General features: G+C 34.9%; 1 protein-coding gene across 5 annotated transcripts in view; it reads left to right on the forward strand.

Annotated features, from left to right (window-relative positions):
• Positions 1-23,344, forward strand: part of PHKB (phosphorylase kinase regulatory subunit beta) — an 83,688-nt gene that overhangs the window by 35,967 nt on the left and 24,377 nt on the right. For all 5 annotated transcript variants that reach the window (XM_050903857.1, XM_050903854.1, XM_050903858.1 and 2 more), the window contains 7 exons: positions 1,561-1,758; positions 2,479-2,536; positions 6,202-6,279; positions 8,222-8,380; positions 12,529-12,623; positions 18,886-18,941; positions 19,133-19,226. In XM_050903857.1, the coding sequence (XP_050759814.1) occupies positions 1,561-1,758; positions 2,479-2,536; positions 6,202-6,279; positions 8,222-8,380; positions 12,529-12,623; positions 18,886-18,941; positions 19,133-19,226 (738 nt within the window). The remainder of the gene's footprint in view (positions 1-1,560; positions 1,759-2,478; positions 2,537-6,201; positions 6,280-8,221; positions 8,381-12,528; positions 12,624-18,885; positions 18,942-19,132; positions 19,227-23,344) is intronic.

Here is a 23,344-nt window from a genome sequence, read left to right on the forward strand (position 1 = left end):
AATTTGCTGGGAAGATGTTAAATTTTTGCTTCTTAAATGTCACTGTGATGTAGTTGTTTCTCTGAAGTGGAATTATGATGGCATTCTTTATTTTACGAATATTTAGATTAAAATGGTAGCCTGTTGGTAGATTTCTAAACAATTTAAAAATAAAATTTAAAATAATAATGAACTGCAGTAACTTAAGTAGGATTTGCAGTCTTGGTGATTTTCTTTTGGCCTAGTTTCCACTATACACTCAGTGCCTGCATTTTTGATACACTTTATTTTAGCTTTAATTCATTCTTTTGTCTAGAAAAGAAGCCTTTAAGGTTGGCTTATCATAAATTGCTGAATATGGAGGATTTCTTGTTATTATGAGATACTGATACAAATAAGTATTTCCTCAGTGAGTAAATCTAAGTGTCATAAGTATAGATTAATTAAAAAAAAAAGCTATTTCAGTACTAGCGTCAAAGGTAGATTTGGTTTTTGAAAATCAGTAATTTAAAATGAGTGATAAGAGTTCTGCTTTTTTGTTCATTCTGGGATATAATAGCATTTTTGTTCATGAAACAGACTATTAATCTTCAACATTAATAGTTTACTCGTGTAGAAGAATTATAGCAGAGTTGTAATACTGGGTAATTAAAATAAAAGGCACTGTCAGCTACTTTTTTATAGTTTAATGGTCTTTGAGAACTCTTTTGCTGTTTGTTATTTCCTGGAGACTTGAAATATTCCAACAGAAGCTGGTTTCATAAGTTACGCTGTAGAAGCAATCTTTGTGTCCTTTTTTATCCTTTTATGGGTTCACGTCAATGATATTGGCAAAAATACGGTATTTTAAATGGTTGAATATCTTAGATATATCAGCAGAAAGGAATAACAAAATAGCATGTGACATAAGAATTAAAACTACTTTTTTGTGTTTCTGTAAGCTTGCCTGTAGTGGTGATGCACTAGTTAGTAATTTTGCTTGTGTTTTTAATTCATGCTAGTTACACATGGTTCTTGAGAAATGCTACTCATGTTTTTTCCTGAAATTATACCCTTATCACCTTAACTGTAAATCAGATAGGCTTGTTTGTTACAGCACCTGAAGAATATTCCTGAAATAGCTTTTCAGAAAAGATGATTTAATCATAGTTACTTCTCAGCATTGCACCTTTTATAAAATGTTTGTGATTCTTTTTGAGCATAGGATACCCAAATGTTTGTGTTTCTTCCAGGAATAACCTGGAGGATTTTTTTTGTTTCTAAAACCACAAAGTTCTAGAGTGTATTCACTTATCCCTGCAAATTATCAACTGTAAAGTAGGTCAGTTTCTCAGTCAAACGGGTTCTCTTTTAAATCATATATCCGAATATTGGGTTTGTAGTAGTTTATCCTTATACATCTTTAGAAGTCTTATTTTGCACACTATTTTAATATATTAGTACTACGATTTTGATAAAGATAAGATATGTTCCAAATGTATATTTCACTTAGTAAGTTAAACAGTCTTTGTTTGTGCATCAAATAATTGTTAGAGATCTAATTAAATTTGTAATGTGCTATTTCTCCCTCTCCTTCTATAGAATACTGATGCAGCTCTTTTGCCCTGTCTTAGTTATCCTGCATTTGCTTTGGATGATGAGGCTTTGTTCAGTCAAACACTAGATAAAATTATTAGAAAATTGAAAGGAAAATACGGGTTTAAAAGATTTCTGAGAGATGGATACAGAACAGCGCTGGAGGACAAAACACGACGTTATTATAAACCAGCAGAAATTAAGGTAAAGGAATACTTGGCCTATATAAGGACAGATTCTGGTTTTCTAAAATGTTTAGGCAGTACTTAAAAACCAAAAACAAACAACAAAACCAAAACAAAATCCCCCCCCAAAAAAACAAAAGAAAGCAAAAACGGACCCCCCGCCTCAGTATTTACAATTTGAATTGCACAGCAATTCCTAATTGCTTCAAGTGAAGGAGATGCATTTTGTCATTTGGCATGTGCAGTTTTGAGAGATCGCTAACTCAGCAAGTTAGTTGTTGATTTGTTTTGTAATGAATGTGCTTCCATTTACATTTAGGGTACAGTTGATTTCACATAACAAATAAGGAAGTTATTTATCATTTTATTTAATTTCACAGCTGACTACAGTCTGAGTGTATAGAAAACACTTTTGCATTTGACCACAGTATTTATCACTAAAGGTTATCTAAATGAAAAGTTACTTTTTTTTTTTTTTCCTCCCCAATAATTTCTCTGTGGAAAAGAAAACATAGATTATATAAATAGTCTGCTTGAGACTGAGCCACAGCATATGTAAAGGCACAGTTAAAGTGCCCACAGAATTAAGAAGCTGTAACCTAAACGAAAAGCTGATGTACTAAAATGTTTTTGCATTCATGTTTGTCTTTTGTTGCTTTGAAATTATTCAATAGGATATTCAAATACATTTCCTTAAACCAAAATGATGAAATGTCTGATTAATTTTTCTTCTTTTCAGCTTTTTGATGGCATTGAGTGTGAATTCCCTCTGTTTTTTATTTTCATGATAATTGATGGTAAGTACAGCTTTACATTCCTGTCCTTTAAAGGCATACAGAGATGAGCCCTGAGAGGAAAGATACAACATTATTTTCCTGTCCTGCCAAAATAAACCATAATGCAGTGACACTAAATATCTCATTGAGAGTTCTGCCTCATGGGTTAAAAAAACCCAAGCACTCAACACCCTATATTTCAGCATTTTTAATGTGAATTATTTTTAGAATATAACTCGATAAGGGTTTTTTAAAAGCTTCAATCTGTGACATTCAGTCCTGCATTGCCTTTTAAGCCTTAAAAACTTTCACAGTATATCAGAACTTCACAGCAGCACATGAGAGAAAAGGACGTGGAAGAGAGAACACATTGACAACCTCAATGTTGCAGCAGGTCTTTTCAAGTTGGATATTCTGTGGTAATTGAAACAGAATTCAGAAGAGAAGAAAGCGAACCAGAAAAGGCCTAGTTTCTCTTTGAAATGCCTGTGCTTCCTGGCCACGTTTTTCCACGTAGCCAGTTAGTCTGATTTAAAAAAACAAAACAAACCCAACAACAACACCAAAAATACCACTACCTAGACCTTGTCTTGAGGATAGGAGACATACCAGAAAAGTTCAAGGGATGATTTCAGGATAGAAGCTAAAACTCACACAGAACAAAAGTCTGAAAAGCAAAATGAATAAGGGTTACAGCCATCAAAAAGAATTTGTAAATGGATGAAAATCTGGCCATCTGGTTTTTTTCCCTTTAGTGTGTGGAATAGTTTTCAAATAAAGCTGGTGAGGGGCATAGAAATCTGCTGTCTGCCTAGACTCCTCTGTGGCCACCCACAGATTAAAATATTTTGTTTGAAGCTGTAATAAAGTTTCACAATTGATTTTTCTAAAGGAATGCTTGACATTTTTCAGAGTGATGCCCAAAACTGAGGAGAAAGGCACTGACATTTAGTGCTGCCCACTCGAAGTTTTGGGAGGGAAAAGAAAGATAATCATCTTTAACTGAAGTTAGCAGAAGAATAAAGAAAACATTTTACTTTTCTTGTATTACAAAGAAAAAGTAAAAAATACATATTTTGGACATACTGTCCTTGTCTTTTTTCCTGTACCACAATTTCATGAAATAGAACAATTTTGTTAGTAGATTTTGTGCACCTATCTCCAAATCCACAAGCTTCCTTAATGCAAAATTTGAAGTGTATACAGAGCGACTTAAACTGCAAAAAGACAATGAAATAGGAGGAGTAGATTACAGTTGAATGTCTTTATAATGAAAACGTTGAAAAAAACTCAAGCTGCTACATTGTGAATACTGGTTCAGCTGAAAGCCTGTTGGCCCATGCAACACACTTGCAGAGTACAAAGGAAAGCCTTTTCAGCAAAGTATATTAAGCTACTGAATATCTAGGTAACTCCTGATAGCTGGATTTTGTTACCTGTATACCAGTGGGACAGTGCTCCATTAAATAAGGAAGGCGAGAGGCCTGTAAATCATAGTCCGTAATCCCTCGATTTTGTTCACATCAGCAAAATTTCTTTCATCGTTTCCTTTTTGAAAGATTAGCAGAACGTATTCAAGTAACTATATATTTACTTATATTTTCTTTTATAAGACAAACTAATTAGCTCATCAACTTTTCTGTTTGGCAATGACAGCTTTATAGGATTTTTAAGACATGGAGAGTTAAAACAGCTCTAGCAAGTAGATACTACTGAATTAGTTATGCATTTTCTAGTAGTGTTGAGAACACTTTTATTCCTCATGGATGATGGTCATTATTACCCAACTGTTATCTTCACTAGATAATTCTTAATATAAAAGCAATTGTATTATCACATAAATGCATCTTTTTATCCTCTACAGCATCTGCCAATAAGACTAAATTACAAATAGTCAGAATATCATATTGCTCTTATGTCATGACTGTGCCCAAGTGTTTTGAAATAGTTCAGTGTGTCAGTTAAACACACCTTTTTTTGTGTGCAAATTTTCATTGCATTTGTTTCTCTTGGCAAGTGATTTCATTTCCTGTGTATATACTTGGGAATATTTGAAAATGTAATGAACAACACTTGTCAAGCTTTATTTTTGGATAGAGCATTGAAAAGCCGTGGAAAGAAAGAAATCTCTATACAGTAGTCAAACTCCAGCTTTCTACTGCACTCTGGCTTTTCAGTAGAATAATTTGTTGGATATTCTTAAAATAACATAAAAGATAAGTTTTTGTGACTTTTAAAAATATATGTATATTGATACATATATCAAAAAAGATATCTAAACTTAAACATAAAAAACAACAACAAACGTATCTAAACATATCATACACATAAATCCATCTGTACATATACATAAATACAAACATATCTAACAAAAAAAATTCTAAACTTTTTCTAATAAAGATGTTCTGGTATATTTGTTCTCAGTGGATGAGTTTGTGGTTTACTTCTGTCTTATTTTTGCCTTTCAGAATTCACCCTTCTTAAGAATACAAAAAGGCTGCTTTAGTATTAATTTCCTGTGGGGATTTTTCTCAAAAGGAAATTGTTTAGGACTCTCTGTGTAGTAGATATGCATCTATAGCTGTGGGAAAGGATTGAACTAAATAAATCAATAGGACTATTTTTTGGATAAGACAAATTTGAAAGCTTTTTTACATTTCTGGTTGAATGTGGAGGATTATGGTAATTTTCTAGGATAAGGTAAGGAGGGAAACATTACAGCTATTTTTAATAATACAGAAGAATATGGTAATTGAAAATGAAAACCATGGAAAGAAATGAGTGAAAGATGTACAATGAAAAGTTTTCATCTAACTTGTTCCCCTTTAAATGTTAAAAAATGTTCTATTTTAAAATGTCAGTGTGACTTGTCAAGTTCATCCACGTTTTCCTTGATGAACAGAAATGCTTCTAGTATTCTTGATATGTCTTTTCATGTAAGAACTTTTGATGAACTGAACACTGGTCATGTTAATATTCATCAGGTTCATTTTGTGATGAGTAAGTTCTGCTAGAAAAACATTTAAGGTACTGGTACTCCCAAACTTACCAATTTCTCCCCAAAAGCAGCATCATAAAGAGTTGACTGTTCTGTTTAATATCTCAAGGTGTGTCAGCAGTTCTGAACCTCTATAATATGAAGATATAATACCTATATAACTTATCAATGTAAACATTCCATCTAATCTTTGGAGGGGAATTTTTCAATTTACTACTTCAAATTCCTTTCATATTTATTTATTGGGATTTCTAGGCAACTCACTTCTAGATCAATTTGCAACTCTGTCCTAGAGATTTAGAACCAGCCTGTTTGTCTCCCCACTGACACACAAGCTCTGCTTCTTCATTCTGCTATAATTAAGGAAGTTATTTACAGTTAGCTGGGCTGGTTGTCTGTGTCCAGTTCCTGAGCCTCTAAGTTCACAGCTTTACTATCCCATGTAAGGTGCCATTGATTTCAGTTTAAGCTAATAAGAGTGGCTGATTCATGATCCCTGTGAGATTTAGCTGTAGTAGTAAGTGAGGTTCTGCACTCTAGTCTTCTACTTTTCATGAACCATTTAGTGTGTTGGCACTACCCCACTGAAAAATAAACACTAGATTTTTTTTCTTCTTCTTTTATGAACATTAAGTTCACAAAAAAGTTATCTCTTCCATTAAATCAATTATTGTTTGGTTATTTTTAGGAGTTTTTAGAGGAAATCCTGCACAAGTAAAGGAATATCAGGATCTTCTGGATCCTTTGCTTCAGCATACATCTGAAGGTATTATCTGATAATCATTCTTCTAAAACACTGTAGCTTTTTATTTATCTGAAATTATTAAAATACTGACATTCCTATTAATGGATATTGCAGTCAGAGCGAAGGAGAAGTAGTAATATCACTATGTTTCCTGATGGCAAAATACTAATACTAAATAATCTCTTTTCATGTAGATACATTGCATCATAAAGTGTGATAATAAAAGTAATGTTGTCTGGAAAAATGCTACTGATATAAATGTAAGATTTACACTGTACCCAGTCATTTCTCCCCTCCTTTGCCTATGCTTCATTATTTACAAAGTTCACTTTGACTTTGCAGGAAAATATTAACTGCCAACAGTCAGATTGTTTCAGTGTTCCACCTGGATACAGTTGAGAATTACTTGCATTGTTCATTGTCACTTACCTTCACAAGCTTTAAAAAATAATTTGGTATATGCATATGCAATTGTTTCTAGCGTAGAGCAGTGAAAGTGACAACATGTTTATTTTAATATAAAAGTTCTCTTACTTAAATTGGGCACTCCAGAATTTTGGTTGAACTGCAGACAAGGCTATTGATGGCCTACAGGCATATCCATCCAAAATTCAGTTAAAAAAAAGAAAAAGACCATAAGTTTGAGTGGGAGGGAAAAAAAAATGGCCTGAGAACAGAACAAGCTTCAATATACTGACAATCCAATTTTAAAACTCAGCATCTTTAGTCACCTGTTCTTGACATCTGTGGTACAGTTACACAAGTAGATGCAGAATATTTTAGTCTGACTTGTTCTTTAAACTTAGAATACTTGTGGAAGTGAACTAGTTTCTGTAAGAAATACAAACATTTCCTTACCAGATTTTCTTTGCATAGCAAATTTTCTGACCTTGCTGATCATTGCTTTTTTTCTGATTATTAATGAGTATGTGAAATTCCATGGACACTAAATTAATCTTGTGGTTCCTCTTGTTGAATGTCATCATGAATGTCTCATTTTAAAATTTCTGGATGTGTTTTGATACCTCACTCATTTGAATAGTCTATCTCTAATAACTCTCACTTTTCAATTTTTGGCAGCTTCTTGCCAGTATTTTTTTTTTTGTCTAAGCAAATAGTCAGACACTGCAACTTTATTCTGTTTATCACCTGTTCTTTATCCAAATAAATTCAAAATTAAAGCAATATTAAGGTGAAATTTAATTTTGCAGAAAGCATATTAATTTCCTTTTGTATTGCATATAATTAGGTCAATCATTTGTAATTATGTTTCTAAATTCCTGACTCTTGTCCACTTAAAAAGTGTGGAAATAAAGGTTATTAATCCACAATGATCAGTAATACTTGTGGCATAATTCTAGATACAAGATATGCTATCTTCCAGTGAAGAAGCTATGCCATTTTGTTTCATGATGTTTCAAAATTAAAATGCTGTTTTTAACTTGGTTTTGCATACCTGCAAAAAATTATAATTTTCATTTAATTTAATGTTTGACTACTTTTGGCCAAGACTTTAGTTTTAAAAAGTTGTCTGATACTGAGCTGGTGTTAAATGTGGGGGGAAAAAGCCCCAAGTGTTTCACTCTAATGCAGCTTTCATTTCTTTTGGTTATGGTTTGTTATCTGTACTGCATTTTGCTTTAGGTGAAAAAAAAAAAAAAATTTTTTTTTTTTTTTTCTTTTTGCACAGTAAGGTGCTACACAGACAATGTATGTCTTCTGGGAAGAAATTCTGTGGAAATGTTTGGTGAAAAATAAAGTGGTTTAATATTGCCCTAGGTTTCCCACACTGCTTGTGGTTTTGAGAGATAACAATGAATGACAACGGTCTTTTTGTTCAATCAAATTGTTGCTAGGGTATAATTTTTCCTGTTTTGAATTCACTTCGGCTTTATTAGGGGACTACAATCAAATAATAAGGGAAGTAGAATTTACTTACTGTACTTATGTTAAAACTCCATAGGGTGTCCTGTTGTACCCAAGTATTACTACGTGCCAGCTGATTTTGTTGAACTGGAAAAGAAGAACCCTGGCAGTCAGAAACGGTTTGCTAGTAACAGTGGACACGATGGAAGGTTTTTCTTGTGGGGACAGGCAGTTTACATCATTGCGAAACTCCTGGGTAAGAGGCTGAGGAAATTCTATCAGGTTTTGACTCGTCAGAAGTGAAGGATATTTATCTTGTTAATGTTTTTCTTGAATCTGAACAAACACATTGGCTTGAGTTTTGAATGGACTGTGGGTGGCATGTGTGTCCTCTGCTTTGGTACATATGTGATAGGCAAAAATTGCTCTTTATTCTTTATGTTAAAATTTTATGCTGCATGCAGCGTACTATGAAGCTTACTGGAATATTTTATAGAATACTGAAAATCTTCTAAACATGATAGGTTTCTCTTTTGCTGTTTCTTTTCCTGGCTTTCCCTCTTATTTCCTTTTCTTCATGACAAAATATATTAACATGACACTTTCTGGATTAACTAAATCAGCTGCACCTGTACAGTGATGTTTGTAAGTGATCTATAGCATTTAATTCAAATTATTTACTGCTTTAAGCAAGACAAATTTAAATTTTGAATAGTTGCAGTCTCAGATAAAGTTAATGTTTTCTTCAGTCTGTGTTATTCTTGCCCTTCCTTTAAAATAGAAGAGACTAGATGAGCATTTGAAAGTGCGTTTCAAAGTTTGGCCACTGAAGGTTGGTGCATTTCAGTCACAAATGACCTCTTGGTCTCTCACTTGAGAGGATTCAAAGGCTAATGCAAAAACAGTTAAGCCAGAAAAATCTTCACAGTTAAGATTTTTTTTTTTCCTTAATATTTCTTTTAGGAGAAAGATATATTACTATATTTTAACATGCTGAGCATTTACCTGGTAATCAGTAGATTGAGTTCGAAAAGCTTTTTTTCTGTGAACACTGTAAAGGGAAACAAGCTGTTGGTAGTAAAAATGAGAAAGATTGAAGGGGAGTTTAAAAACTCAGGACTTGGCAAGAACAGTGGTTGTATCTTTAGGTATGGAGGAACAGAGTCCATCTGGTGCTCCACCTGTTTGGTTTCACTGTATTCCTTGCATAATTCCTTTTTTAGCCAACACTGTAAAGTAAATGCAGGCAATCTCACCATTGATGAAAAAAAACTTTAACCTCTTAGTGTTAGCCAAGTAATCCTCAAATGTGTGTGCAGGAATACTGTAGTAATTCTGCTAGTATTCATCTTGTACTAATATTTGTGTATTTCTATACCTGAGGAATGCTGGTTAAATAAATAGTAGTTATTGTTTGCTCAATGCTGTTTGAGTAACATAACTTTCTTTTGTTTTGTTTCAACTCTTTCCTTTGCTGAACATTCTTAGACTTTTCTTTTAAATAATTGTGCTAAATCTCTTTTTGAAATTTTGTTATTAGTAACTGTTTCCTTTATTGTTTTAAAACTTTCTCTCCACTGTATTCACTACTCTTCTTCCTCCCTCCCTTTTTAAAAAAATTTTTTTTTTCCCCTTTTCTTTCATAGCCTTTGCACATAGGGTCTGGAAATTTTATCACAAAGCTAAATATATTCACCAGTGATTGTTATATCAGGAACTCCATTTATTTGTACTGATTTATAATTGGTGCATTTAATTTTGCTCCATTCTGGGTGAAAACCTACCTGAATAACAATCTTGTCTTTGGTGAAAGTCTTTGTGTGTTACTTTGCTTGTTGGTGGTTGCTAATTAAGTGGAAGCCTGACTCCAAACACTTCAATTTCTGGGAAGGTACTGGTTTCCCATTTCATCGTCCATTCCAGAAATTGTTGTGTTGCCTCAAGGGTAGCAATTAATTTGTATTTGCTCAGCCTCCTTGCTTCTGTTGTGTAGGCAAGCATACAATATAACCTTTTTAGATTCTTCTTCTCTCTGTGGGCCTAGTGTCTGCCTGTTGTGGTCCAAATTTTTCTAAATGCAGCAACATGAAACTGAGTCAATTCTTATACATCTTGCTGCCTCCCACAGGGGGGCAAACAGAAGTAGTGAAGTCAAAATTTTGATCTTGCCTGTAAAGGCTCTGAACAACAGAGGCAATGAAAGTGTCTGCCTACTGCTGCTGGAGGTCACCACATGCCTATGCAACTCAAAAAATGGTTTATGAAGAAAAAAAGCATGCATTTTGCAGATGGTGATGCAGTTTTTCATAGAATTTCTTTCTTCTCTGGTTGAGGAGGTTTGTAGAGCCTTTATGATAGGGTCCCCGCTTTAGAGCAAGGGAAAGGAATGCCAAGTATTCAGCTGTTTTACGCAACTGAAAATTCTCTCAGTTTAGTCTTTCATTTAGTAGCTCTCTCTTATCTTTCCTGTGCTTTTCCTTATAATTTTATATCTTGTTCTGTGGATTCAGTGCTGTCTAGAACTAAGTTATGAGGTTTTAGCAATATTTTTTAGAGTATAGACCAAATGGATTAAAAGTTGTCAGGTGTTGCTGATGTAAATAATGAGCTAACAAAGAAAACTGCTTTTGCATTCCGATACACTTGTATTTATGGTAATGGTGATGGATATTCACTGAGATTCTTCTTTTAAATAAAATTGTAAATATTGAAAGTTAGCTTAAATTTTATATTAGTCTATTGGTATAGTTGTTTTAAATATGAAATTATTTTGACTGTATATTTTAATTACTGAGCACTGTAAATCAATGTAAAAAACAGTGGAAATAGAACGCTTGTTCTGGAAACCGCTGTTGCTTTTAAGAACTATGAGGCAGAGTCTGTTGATCTTGCAATCATTTGGTTGATCAATTTTATAGCATCAGCAGTACTACTGGACTGAAGCTCAGATGACTGATTTCCTTAAAATGTGGTTTGGTAACTTGTGTGTCAGTATATTAATAAATTGTCCATAGTAATTTTTCATAATCTAGCTTTGTTGGGTTTGGGGGGGAGGGGTGTTGGGTTTTTTTGTTGTTTTTGTTTTTGTTTTTTTAACATAACCACCTGTACATAGATTGTGACTCTGCAGGAGTACTGCAGAGCAGGGGAACAGGGTCCTTTCCTGGCAGGAGTCAAGCTGCGTTCTCTCAACAGAAGGCTGAGGACAGGAGATGGTCCCAGTATGTAGTGGCTGACAGTCGCTGGCGTAGTTCCTAGCAGCAGCAGGCTTCATGGCTTACTCGGGGAACTGCCCAGCCAGTGTCCTTCATTGTCTGCCCATGCGTTTTCTTTCCACTGCACTGTCTATTCTGTTCTCTGTTCTTTCCTAACACTGTTAAGCTTGAGCCAGGACATATTTTGAGTTTATAAACTGCTGTCTTAATTTACTACACGGTGTAGAATTCAGGAACATTTTTCTTATCAAGACAGCGTTGGTTTTCTGTTGTAGCTGAATTAAGCTAATGGAGTCACGAGTTATTTCTCTTTTAGATTAACAGCTGATTTCCTAGTGTAGAGCTTTTTAAGAGTATGTGCAAAATGGTTGGCTTATACATCGGAGAAATGAAAATGCATTGTGACCTGCTCTGTAGCAGAAATTAAAGATTGGACAGTTTCATGTCAAAATGAGATTTTGATAGGAGAATGCTTATTTGAAGGGCATAATAGCTCACAGTAGATTGTGAACCTTTATTCAAGGCATTTGTTGAAACTTTTTAATAGTATACTTTTATTGGAGTACTTAATGTTTTTTCAGGAGAAGATTAAAATAATGGGATTTTAGGTTTGGTTTGTTCCCCCCCCCCCCCCCGTAAAAAACTCCATGTAGAAATTGCTAGGTTTCAAATATATTTAATTGGGGTTTTTTTACAGTTTCTTCTTGAGATATCGTATTGAGAGATATCTTTGAAGTCCCTTGTCCCTTTCAGGATTGTAGTCGTGTGATTACCTTGAGATAGAGGCTGGCTGCTTTTCTTCAAAGCTACAAAGTTTTTGCTGGTAACCATTGAGTTTCTAGTTAAAGCTCTAGAATAATTCCATGGTTGTGGATTGAGGGCTTTTTATGTGACTTGTTGTGGAGTCTGTTGTCTGCATATATTCTTTTAACACTTCTCTGTGAAAAAATAAACAATTGGTTTTATATACTACAATATTATAATTAGCTGTAGCAAGAATGATGCTTGAGTCATTAGTTTTAAAATTAATATAATTTTGCAGAATGTCCTTTTGATCTGTAAATCATTGATCTAAAACAAAGATTAGAGCAGCAGAACTGACTACGTAAAATACGTTTGCATGCCTCCTTCACAAAAGCTGCAGAAAGTACTCAAGTCATTCTGTATTTTTATTATCATTTACTTTCAGCTGACAAATTAGTAAGTCCTAAAGATATTGACCCTATTGGACGTTATATACCTCCACAAGATCAGCGGAATGTTAGCATGAGATTTTCAAATCAGGTAAGCATAAGCTTAGTATTAAAATACTTTTACTGAAAATTGTCATCTACGTGTTATATACGGTCTTCTAATACTGCAGTTGAAGTGCTAGGAAAATATTAAATGTATGTACATTTTCTTAGTTGATGGAGGATTGCTTTTAAAAGGAAGATTATAACATCTGCAGTTTCGGGGAAGTGGTGCGTGTTTGCCTTCAAATTCAGTGGTACAATCAAAATGATACATAAAATGTAAGAGTAAATAGCTGCTAATAGATAGGTATGTTTCTCTGAGTTATAAGGTATGTCAGGAAGGCAAGAATGACCCTGCCTTTTTTTATTCCTTAAAATTAATCACCACTTCAATGTATTAATATTTTTTATATTTAGAGCTCCTAAGGGCTACAAGGTTGAGGTTCTTCCTTGGTGTGCATGGTATATACATGTGCTCCTGTGTTTGGCTTAAAGGCACAGGAGTGAGTGCCCAGGGATGGGGAGTGCTTGAAACATTGTAATTCAAATATGCAGTAGATAGGCTAACAAGACAGAAACATGGCCTATATGTAGGGGACTTCTTTTATTAAAGAGGTAAGAACTGTACATATGGAAATGTGTAGCTAAGAGATGTTTTTCAGCCTTTTTATTTCTTGGTATAAAGAATATATATTTGAAAAGTTCCTTGTTCAGCATTGTGAATTTGTTATTGAAGCATAAAATATGAAGCATTTATCTTAAGATTTATTCCAAGATCAGAAGTGAACAATGTTTTTCTTGTTGTATCCAAATGCTGCTTAAAACCTGTTTCCTACTGTTCCCTGTTACCAAGGTAATCCAAGTGCCTGGGTGTTGTCTCATTCATAATGAGACTTTCATTGTTCACAGTGCAGCACTTCTGCCGTGTTAATAGGAGATAATGAAAGCTCAGTGACTTCATTTGTTCCCAGTTTCTTTGTTCTTGCATCATGGGATTATGAATGCTACAGAAATTGTGAGCTGCCGATATCACGTGCCCTTTTAGGAGTGCCATTAGAAGAAGCCTATATTGAGTCAGTGTTCTATGCAGCCCATCGAATTTTTTTTTTCTTTGATTCTTGAAACCAATAACTTTTAATATGCCACAGATGTACACTTTGAAGAAGATGATGGTTTGTTCTAAAGACTGCGCATGCTTCTCTTTGATGTGTAAAAGATGAAACTATCCAAGATACTGCACGTGCTTCTCAATGTGGGTTAGAAGAAAGAGAGGCACTTCTGAATTAGTGGAAATTCTAGATGACTGTGGCATCAGGCCTTTGTCATTGTAGCCTCTGAGCGGCAATGTAGAGATTGTGACCAGAATGGTTAGTGTCCCTGCAATGCTAATCAGGTGGTTGTGGAATTTAATTGGGATTGTTTGTACTGAAAGAGGTGCTGCTGTACTTTGTGTGTTTTTACTATTAAATTAGTATCAGGGCAAAATGTTTGTTGATACAGATGTTAGTTCAAATTGGTCATCATTAAGAGAAGGTTAAAAAATGAACGGCAGATGCGCAGATGTATCAACATGAGTGAGATATGCTTTATCAGCAAAGGTCTTGCAGTTGCAGTCAGCAAACTTCAAGTTCCAGCTGAGAGTCTTGACCTTGACTTTTTTTAATCCACATTTTAAATTTGCTTAAACAGTTTGTTGGAATATTTGATTATGCCATTTTATCTAACTGAGCTAATTTATGCAAAATCAGTATTTAGTATTTGCCTTAAAGTGCTAGGAAAATGACTAAAAATAAAATACGAAATGAGAACACAACACATCTTAATTATGTCTTTGGAAATCAAAAGCAGTTTGTTCTCTTTAACGATGCCTTCTCTTTTCCATATAGCTAAAGAACTATTAAATTAAATTGAACAGAAAAGTATTTCTACTCTTATTAAATTTCATTCCTGTAAGGAGTAAACAAGGATATGTAAAAATTTCAGATGCCTCTGTATATAAATTTTGTTGAGGTACAGTGTTTTGGAAAGTGATGTACCAAAAAGAAGGCGCTTTTAATTTTTCTTTGAAGCCTTGTGCTGAGGAAGTATTTCTTAGAGAAATGCATTATCTATGTAGGCATATTTTCATATTTTCATTGCATTGACTATAATCTCTATAGACACTTGCCATTGAAAAATGTGATTAATTTAGTTTATTTGTGACTTTGGTGCCACTACAAAAATACGTCTGATGCCCACGTAATTGTGTAGATTTAAGCAAGCAATGAAAAGTATTTAAAATATTTCAACCTTAGTTTTATAGTTTTGAAGCACCAGTGAAGACTGTTCTAGAATTAGTTAAAGGAAAGTAAGGTAATATAGACCTACAAAGGCAAAATTGCTATGAAAACTATATATGTAACTATATAACTACAGCTGTGAATGCATCACTCAACCTAGAAAATCTGATAAGAGGACAATCTCATTTGTTGTAGAAAACTATGGAATCAAATGAGCAGTATAGTAAAAACGTAATGGCCACTAATACTGAAATATTAATTTTGTCTGTTTATAGTTAAAAGGAAGTGTTTTCTCTCCTAATTTAATGCCCCCCAAAAATTTATTTTTCATTTTCAGGACGAGGTCTCCATGTGTTCGCTCCTGGGGAAACGCCAGTGTGGCGCTGGAGCAGGATTCTCTCTGCTTGTTTTAGTCTGTGTTCCAAAACACAATGAAGTGTAACAGCATTCAGAGAGGTTCTCCTTTGCACTAATAATTTGCTTTGTAATGCTAAATGGTCAGTAGTGTTTCAGGTTAAATCCCATTCATGAGTTAAAAAGAAAATGGAATCATCAATGCTCCGCTCACTTTATTGAAAGAAGATGCAGGGCATTTTGTTTCAGTGGGGATAACTCTTTAGAACTGGATTCCTTAGAAGAACTTATTTTATTATTCCTTTTTACTGTCTCCATATCCAGGAGAGATTATATTGTAACACAGTTTCGGTTGTTGCATTCTGTTTTGGGAGAATTTAGTGTATAAGAGGCCCTGTATAGTAACAATAACATTTGAGAAAGGGGGGGGGGGGGATTGTCTGGTTTTGTTTTGTATTTTACTGGAGCATCTGAAAGCTGATTTATTGCTGTCTTATATTTAATTTCATATTTAACAACAAATTATAATCTTACTAAATTGTCAAAGTAAGACTAATTTATCTTCTGGGTTAACTTGAAATATATTACTGGAAATTAAGGTTAATGCCCATTGGTGATGTTGGGAAGAGAACAGTCAAAATGACAGACTGCTTATTTTTTTATTTTCAGGGAAGTAGATGATGTCTAAAGAAGGAACTAAAATTACTAAGTGTAGGTAGACTGAGATATATTAAGGTTTTTCAGCTACCTAAATTATGTTTAGGGTTAGAGCATGTCTAATTTTGATGGTTGAGAGAGATGTATCATATTGGATGATTTGTTCTGTAATGTTAATTATGAGCATATTCCTGCTTTCATTTCTCTTCATACAATTGTCTACCACAGTTAACACAATTCTAAAATGGTTAAATGTTATTTTAGAATTTAAGGCACATGTGTGTCCATATTGTATTTCATTTTAAAAGTGTGGTGCGTTAGTAGCATTGACCTTAAATCGTTCAGCAGTATTTAGATGCTTCCAGAAGCAGATGTGTTTGGTAACAGTTCAGTTGTAGTTTTGTAGCAGCAAGGTGGATTATTTGGGTTAAGTACAATTTTTTCTGTTGCATGCTATTTCTGTTTTCCTCATCTCGCTCCATATGCTTGGAAAGCCCAGTAGGTACCATTTTAATCGGTGTTCTTGAGTATTGTGCCCACTTTCTCACATCTTCAAAATGAATGGATTTTTTTCAGAGTTCTGAGATTTCCTGGGAATGTGTGCAGAAAGGCATATAGTGATAGCATCTGTCCAGTGAGAGTGCAGCAAAAGACTAATACTGAGCTGCTTTCTCTGCTCGTGCCAGGAATGGAGTCAGGGATTTTTCCCTTTATCCTGCCTCCAGCGGTTTATAACCTTGTTAAAAACGATGATTTTGGGGGGGGGGGGGGGAGAACAACTAATCTGTCTTTTATCTTGATCTTCTGAAAACACTGGGGTATATTTATCATTTGCACAGCATGCAGAATACAGTTGAAACAGATCCTCCTGCCCACTATCCAATGTGAAAACGCCAGGCAGAGGGGTGAACCTGGGGTGGGGGGAGTCTGTTGCAGTGTCTTGGGGAGACGATGACTGATGTTGTGTGAACAACACCTTAGCTTGCATTATTAGACAAATGTGAAATCAAACACATTAAAATGGAACTCTTAACAACAACAAGGTTTATTTAGTGGAATATTTAGGAGTTTAATGCTTTTCCACTTTTTTTTTTAATATATAGCAAATGCTGTATATCACTATCATTACTGAAAAGGGTGACATACTTTTTCATGAGTATTGTATCTCTTATTTTGATCTGTGTTTCTCTAGACCACTACTTGTGATCCTCCAGGCCTTGACATGTTGAATGACAATGAAAGTAATTTTCTGTTTAATATTACAGCAATCCTGTAGTTGTACAGCAATTATAGTTATATTTTTCCACAATACTTTTAAAAATCTAGCTATTTTTCACACAGATTTTGTGTTGTGCCAGGTGTGCTGCAGGTGCATTTGTTTAGTTATGGCCCATGTCAGAACCACCACTTGCTGGCTGCTATAAATGAGTTGTGTCATTGGGTACGTCTGGGTCTGAGAGGCATTAGTACTGGTATTGGAGAAGGACGTACCTCAATGGAGATGCAGAATACACAGCTTTATGTACAGCTTACAGTCTATGGTTACACAGCCCCACTCAGTTTGTCATTAATACAGTAATAATTAAGTTGAGCCTTAACTTAAAGACCACTCCCCAAGTTAGATCACAGGCTGTCTAGAAATCAACACAGTCTTGGAGGGGGCTCCGTCGTTTTCTGGGTGCGGTCTTTGCTTTTTGTTTTATAAACATAATGCACTGATTATGGTAGAGAATTGGTTGAGTTTTCTTACTGTTTGTATAAATGCAATTGATAGCATGATCACCTTATTCTGAGGAGGAAAATCTTTTAATGTCACTTGAACTTCTGACTTCTTAATCTGGTCTCTTTGTGCACGTACTTTGGTCACAAACTTATTTCGTGTGCCAAAAGCTCCAGAATTTTTAGCGGAAATGTAGTGCTGATAGACTTTTGGGAAAACGTGATCAAGAATTTGTTCTGCAGATCCATAAGATCTAACTTGATATCAAGGCTCACAGGTGCCTGAACAAGCAAGCGTCATTCTGAACTTTTTGTTCTAAATCAATATGTCTATCCATCTATCTTCACAGAAAATGCCGTATCTTTATAGAATCAATTGATAGAAGATGTATTTAACTTTTGTCATTCATGTTGTGGTGGTTTCTAGACAAAAGTAGACAAAAAGCACTTTAGGAATGAAAATGCGTGCTGCTCTTAGTTCTGTTGATTTTACAGTCGCTGAATGCCAGAGGAGAAATGAACAAGGAATAACTCAGACATCTCATTTTTTAGCTAGTAATGCATGCTGCCAGTGAAAAGAAAGGTGAATTGCCATTTCAAGACCCAGGGAGTCGAGTCAATGATTTCACCCAACATGTTCAATTCATTCCTCTTTGCATGGTTTCCTGATGTAAAATGCTAGTATTTATTTCAAACATGAACTATCGATGTTATAAAGAACGCAAGGAAATGCTGTTATCTCCTGTAAAATGTAATATATCTTTCACATAACTGTAAAGAGTAGCTGTCTGATTAAAATGTTTTAGAGTAAAGGGTTGAAATCAACAGTTCATTATTTTAAAGTAGTATCGGTTACCCAAATAGCTGAGTTATTTCATTCTTTACGAAAACGTGTATCAAAACGTTATGTCATATCAGGCATAAAGGAAATACATCAATTGTATAAATTCTAAATTTTTGTATGAAGCAAAATGTTTTTCCTACATGTTTTTTTTAAATTAAAAAAACCCCCAAAACCCAACAAACCAAACAGTGGAAATGATTACCAGAAACCTATTTATTATTAATTGTCCAAAATGCACCTTGCGAAGTATTATTGATAGGACAGTCTTCCCATAGTTGTGAGATTTACAAGTTTTAGTCCTGTGTTGTTCTTTCAATTTGTTCCCACCGTAAGAAAAAGCAATGCAGTGATGTCTGTCATACTCGTGAATTGTTTAAATAGACATTGTCCCTGTTCATGCTATATCTAACAAACGCTTAGTTAGCAATGCTAATAAATATTTTTTTATTATTTTCTAGGGTCCTTTAGAAAATGATTTGGTAGTACATGTGGCCCTGATAGCAGAAAGTCAGCGGTATGTATTTACTTTTATTAAGAATGTATATATTAGGAAAGTGTTGAACAACAGACGTCTTAAATTTGCTAAAGGTATTCAAGAAAGCGTAGAATATAATACTGCTACTTGTGTATCTGCTGCCAAGATAATTGTTCAAACTAAGACTATTCTGTGTTTTGTCATGAAATTTGTCATTATTTCATTCATAGCCTACAAGTTTTTCTGAACACCTATGGAATCCAAACTCAGACCCCCCAGCAGGTGGAACCGATTCAGATATGGGCTCAAAAAGAACTTGTCAAAGTAAGGAATTCTGCATTTAAAATTATTTATCTATCTATACATTTCTTTTGTAACAATAGGAATTTGTATCAAGCTATTAGACTTGTATCTCCTTAAGCTTGTTATCTACCTTTTTGTGTTATTCTAATTAAATTGAAGACATGCTGACACTGGTCAGTTATACATGCCTAGTTAGAGCTTTCAGTGAAACACTGAAGCCCAGATGTTGTACATTATCTGAGTAGGCTTACTACCTGAGCCGCTTTCAAAGAATAATGAATGAATAATACAATGTTAGTAATACTAATAGCACAGTAGACTAAGTGAATCTTGACGGAGAAACAAGCAAATGAGCAATAGTCAAAGAAACGGATTAAGACAGTAGGCATAAACCATCATATAATTTCATTGTGTAGCCCCTATAACAGGCATTATACAGTCTTCTGTAACTGTTTTTTTAGAAGTCCCTTGAGTTGACTATATCCAGGAAGTTTGGTGTTTAAACCCTTTTTGGTTTACCCCTTTAACTCAGCATATTTAAAAATCTACGGTCAAAAATTACTGGGATGAAGGACGCCTTCAGAATCCCCTTCATCCTCTGTGAAGGCTTCAGATTTTCCTTTTTCTGTACAGGCGAGTAGTCTCCTAACGGACTACCCTATCTTTCACTTCAAAGGCTGGCCCTTTTAGCCCTTAGCTGTACTAAGCCTCACTGCTGACGCCAGCTGAGACGCATGTGTTCAGGTAGCTGTCAACGCCACGTGAAGCCAGCAGTCAAAGACGAACGGCAGCTACAGGCCACACGGGTCCATTTCAGCATTCTCTTAGCGCTACTGTGGCCTCTTTGTTGTTCAGTCATTTTTAGTACTTTATATAGAGCACTTTACTACATTGAATATGTGCTTCAAGTTATCCACTGCTGTTTGTCCTGGAAATACATTTAAATATAAGAGACTGTGACAAATGCTGCTCTAAATGATAAATGCGTTGATCAGCAATTGTAGGTAAACTTGTCAAAAGTCATAATAAAAATCTATATGATTACTGGGTGCCTATTTACCTCTCTCTCTGATACATCTGGACCCTTCCTCTGAAAAAAACCTTGAAAATAGTCCCACTGTACATAAACAAGGCTTAACAAGCTGCAGGAAACTGTCAGACAAGTAAGGTGATCCACAATCACGGATGTGCACTTCACCACCTGAAGTTTGATTGTGGATCAGGTACATAAAGCTCTTGTCTAACTTCGAATTATACAGATTGTCTCAAACAAAGAGTGATGAGTTCTGAATGTCTGGGGGAAGTATAATGAACGTATTTGGTTCATCAGTCCTGAAGTTCCAGTTGTGGAACAAATCACTGTCCGAGTCTCTCCCTCTGAAATCAGGATCACGTGGCTGGTGCCATTGTCTGTATCGGAAGTCTGTAGGACACAGAAAAAAGTAAAACCGAAAATAGAGAACGTGGCAACGCATTTCAGGCTTCGTAAGTTTGTGAGGATAACGGATGTACCAAAACCTTGCTAGCTTATTCAGAAAAATGCTTACCCTAGATAATGACTGCCGCTAACACCTGAGAAGTACTTAAACAGAGAGAAAAGAAATATCCTTGTTTCCATTCTGCCTTGGTCATTTCTCAGCCCATTTTCGCTCACTAGTTTTCTTGATAATATATTTCAAAATGGATTCTCTCTGACTGTATTTGTCCTGAAATTCTGTACCTGAAATTTTGGTTTAACAAATAAATACTCCATAAATTTACTATAGAAGTACATATTGTCTCTCTCAGTCATCCATCATTTCTTTGGTCTCCCTGACAAAAAGATGAGACCTTCATTAAGTTTTATTATTATCCATTAAATTCCTAGCCATGACAACTTCTGTGTTAGGAATTATTTTTCAAAAGCTGGTGAGACATCTGGCAATTCCGACATTTTGTTTATACTCATGATGGGTAGGTACATCTGCCTTATCAAAATTTACTTTTGAAAAGAATGTTATGAAAATATTAAATCGCCTGATGCAAAGCCTCTTCCTAGTGGGCTTCGAGAAAAGGCTGTGCTATAGCTGTGAAGCTGAAGTAATGAAAGTGTTTGGGGCATTATGAGAACTGAGGTTTGATCTCTGGGCTTATGCAAAAAACGAATACAAACCAAAAAGCAAACAAACAAAAAAACCCTGGTAGCATTTGTCACCCTTTGTGGGGAGGGGAAGCTAATGCTGGAACAATTACCTGTACTTTGGAGAAAAGAGGGTTGATCCATAGAGAACATGGATCTCAATATTTGCTATTCCGAGGCTGTCAATTCTCAGTAGCATTTAATTTAGTTAGAAACTTTTGAACTGGTCTAGTGGCACATGGTAACAGTTTAAACCTCTAGACTTATAAACAGGCATGCGTCCAAAAAAGTAGTGTAAAAAGAAATAAATGGATGAGGGGAAGATGTTGATTCGGGAAAATTAGGGATTGAAAGTAGGACTGGGGGTCACCTAAACAGATCCACCAAGTCTAGGAGGGGGAGTGAAAAGAGGAAAACAAGAAAATGGGACAAGATGCATGCAATATATAGGGGAAAAGTATATATGTAGTGGAAGCATAGTACAGGAGAATAGCAGAATACTCCATAGGCATAGACTGGTAACGGATAAAAGAACGCAGAAACAGATGGTGTGAAAGACCACTCTAGTTTGATTCACTGTCGTAAATCAACCCAACAGTCCAGTCTGCTTTCACAGCCATTTCTTACTATTGGCAGCTTTCATATTCCAGAATTGAAGGGCATTTTAATAAAAAAAAACCTGCTTGAAGCAGCGGGACTTGCATGAAACCGTACTTTTGTTCAGATATTCTGGTGCTGAATCTAAACTGACGTTTTGATTGTAACAGATCAAGATGGAAAGCTATTACTAGAAGATGAAACTGCTTTAGTAGACTGTAGAACAACATGAGGCCTCAAGCTAAAGAAAAGAGTCTTCAAGGAAAGAGACAACATTACAATACTACTGGAGTTCTATTTTTGTTAAGAAAACATTTTGTTCTACGTTCTAGCAAAATGAAGGTCCTTTTAGTGTTGAATTATAATGTCTACTGCCATTCTTCTAGTCTCCATTATTTACTATAAAAAGGGGTTCCACATTCTTTTGGTTTTGTTATGTATAGATGGGTTATTTAAAGCTGTTAATGTTTTGATGTCTCCACTCCTTTCCCACTTGAATACGGTTACTTAGTCTGGGTGTACAGGTCATGTAGGTAATTTTGTTTCTTTTCTTTTTTAAATAGTTCTTGGTATTAATGCAGAAACAGGCAATATTAGGAAGGCCCCAAGCTGACAGCAGTAAAAAGCTATTGAGTGTAATGTTTGTTCAAATGTTCACTTTCATTTGCTTCTGAATTATCTACCTATAACATAAAGAAAGATTGAGCTTAGGAAAATGTTATGAATTCTGAATGTTCGGAAGTTTTAGTAATAGTGGGTTCCTTACCTAAAACAGCCCAAATAAGGAAAAAATTACAGCTTTCAGCCTGGTTTAACTGATACATTTGTACTGTCCTGCTCACAGCTTAGTTGGGTTTTTTATGGTTTTATTCTCTTACACTGTAATAAATGAAGATTATTTCTTTAATATACAAGTCTTACAAAATTATATCCGTTGAAGTAACACTAGGCATATATAATTTAACTCAAATAAGAATCAAGCAATGAATAATGAGATAATTCCCTCTTGCTTGTGTTGTTGATGCATTAATTTTGCAGGCCTTTACTAAAATTAGAATAAAGATCTTTAAAGAGTTCCTATATTACTGTTTCACCTTTGTATCCACATCGGAAAACCATTACAGCAGGCAAAATTGGCCAGACAATAAATGCAAATGATCCTTTAAAAAAATTATTTCAATGAGCAATTTGAAGACTTAAAAAATATTTTAATTATACAGACTAGAAAAATAAAAGGAGTAAGAAGGTAAAAATAAGACCTAACATAGGAAACAACAAGTTTGAGTTGAATTTTGAAACTATGCAGATAGGCAGGACTCCGGTGCTTTGCCCAAGCCCGAGGCTGCACCCACATGTCCTAAGCATAGCATCAGGATCCCACCCGGCACCCCCGCTTACCCTTACTGAAGACATCTCTCTTGTA

The sequence above is a fragment of the Gymnogyps californianus genome, chromosome 12 (assembly GCF_018139145.2).
Source record: "Gymnogyps californianus isolate 813 chromosome 12, ASM1813914v2, whole genome shotgun sequence".
NCBI classification, from domain to species: domain Eukaryota; kingdom Metazoa; phylum Chordata; class Aves; order Accipitriformes; family Cathartidae; genus Gymnogyps; species Gymnogyps californianus.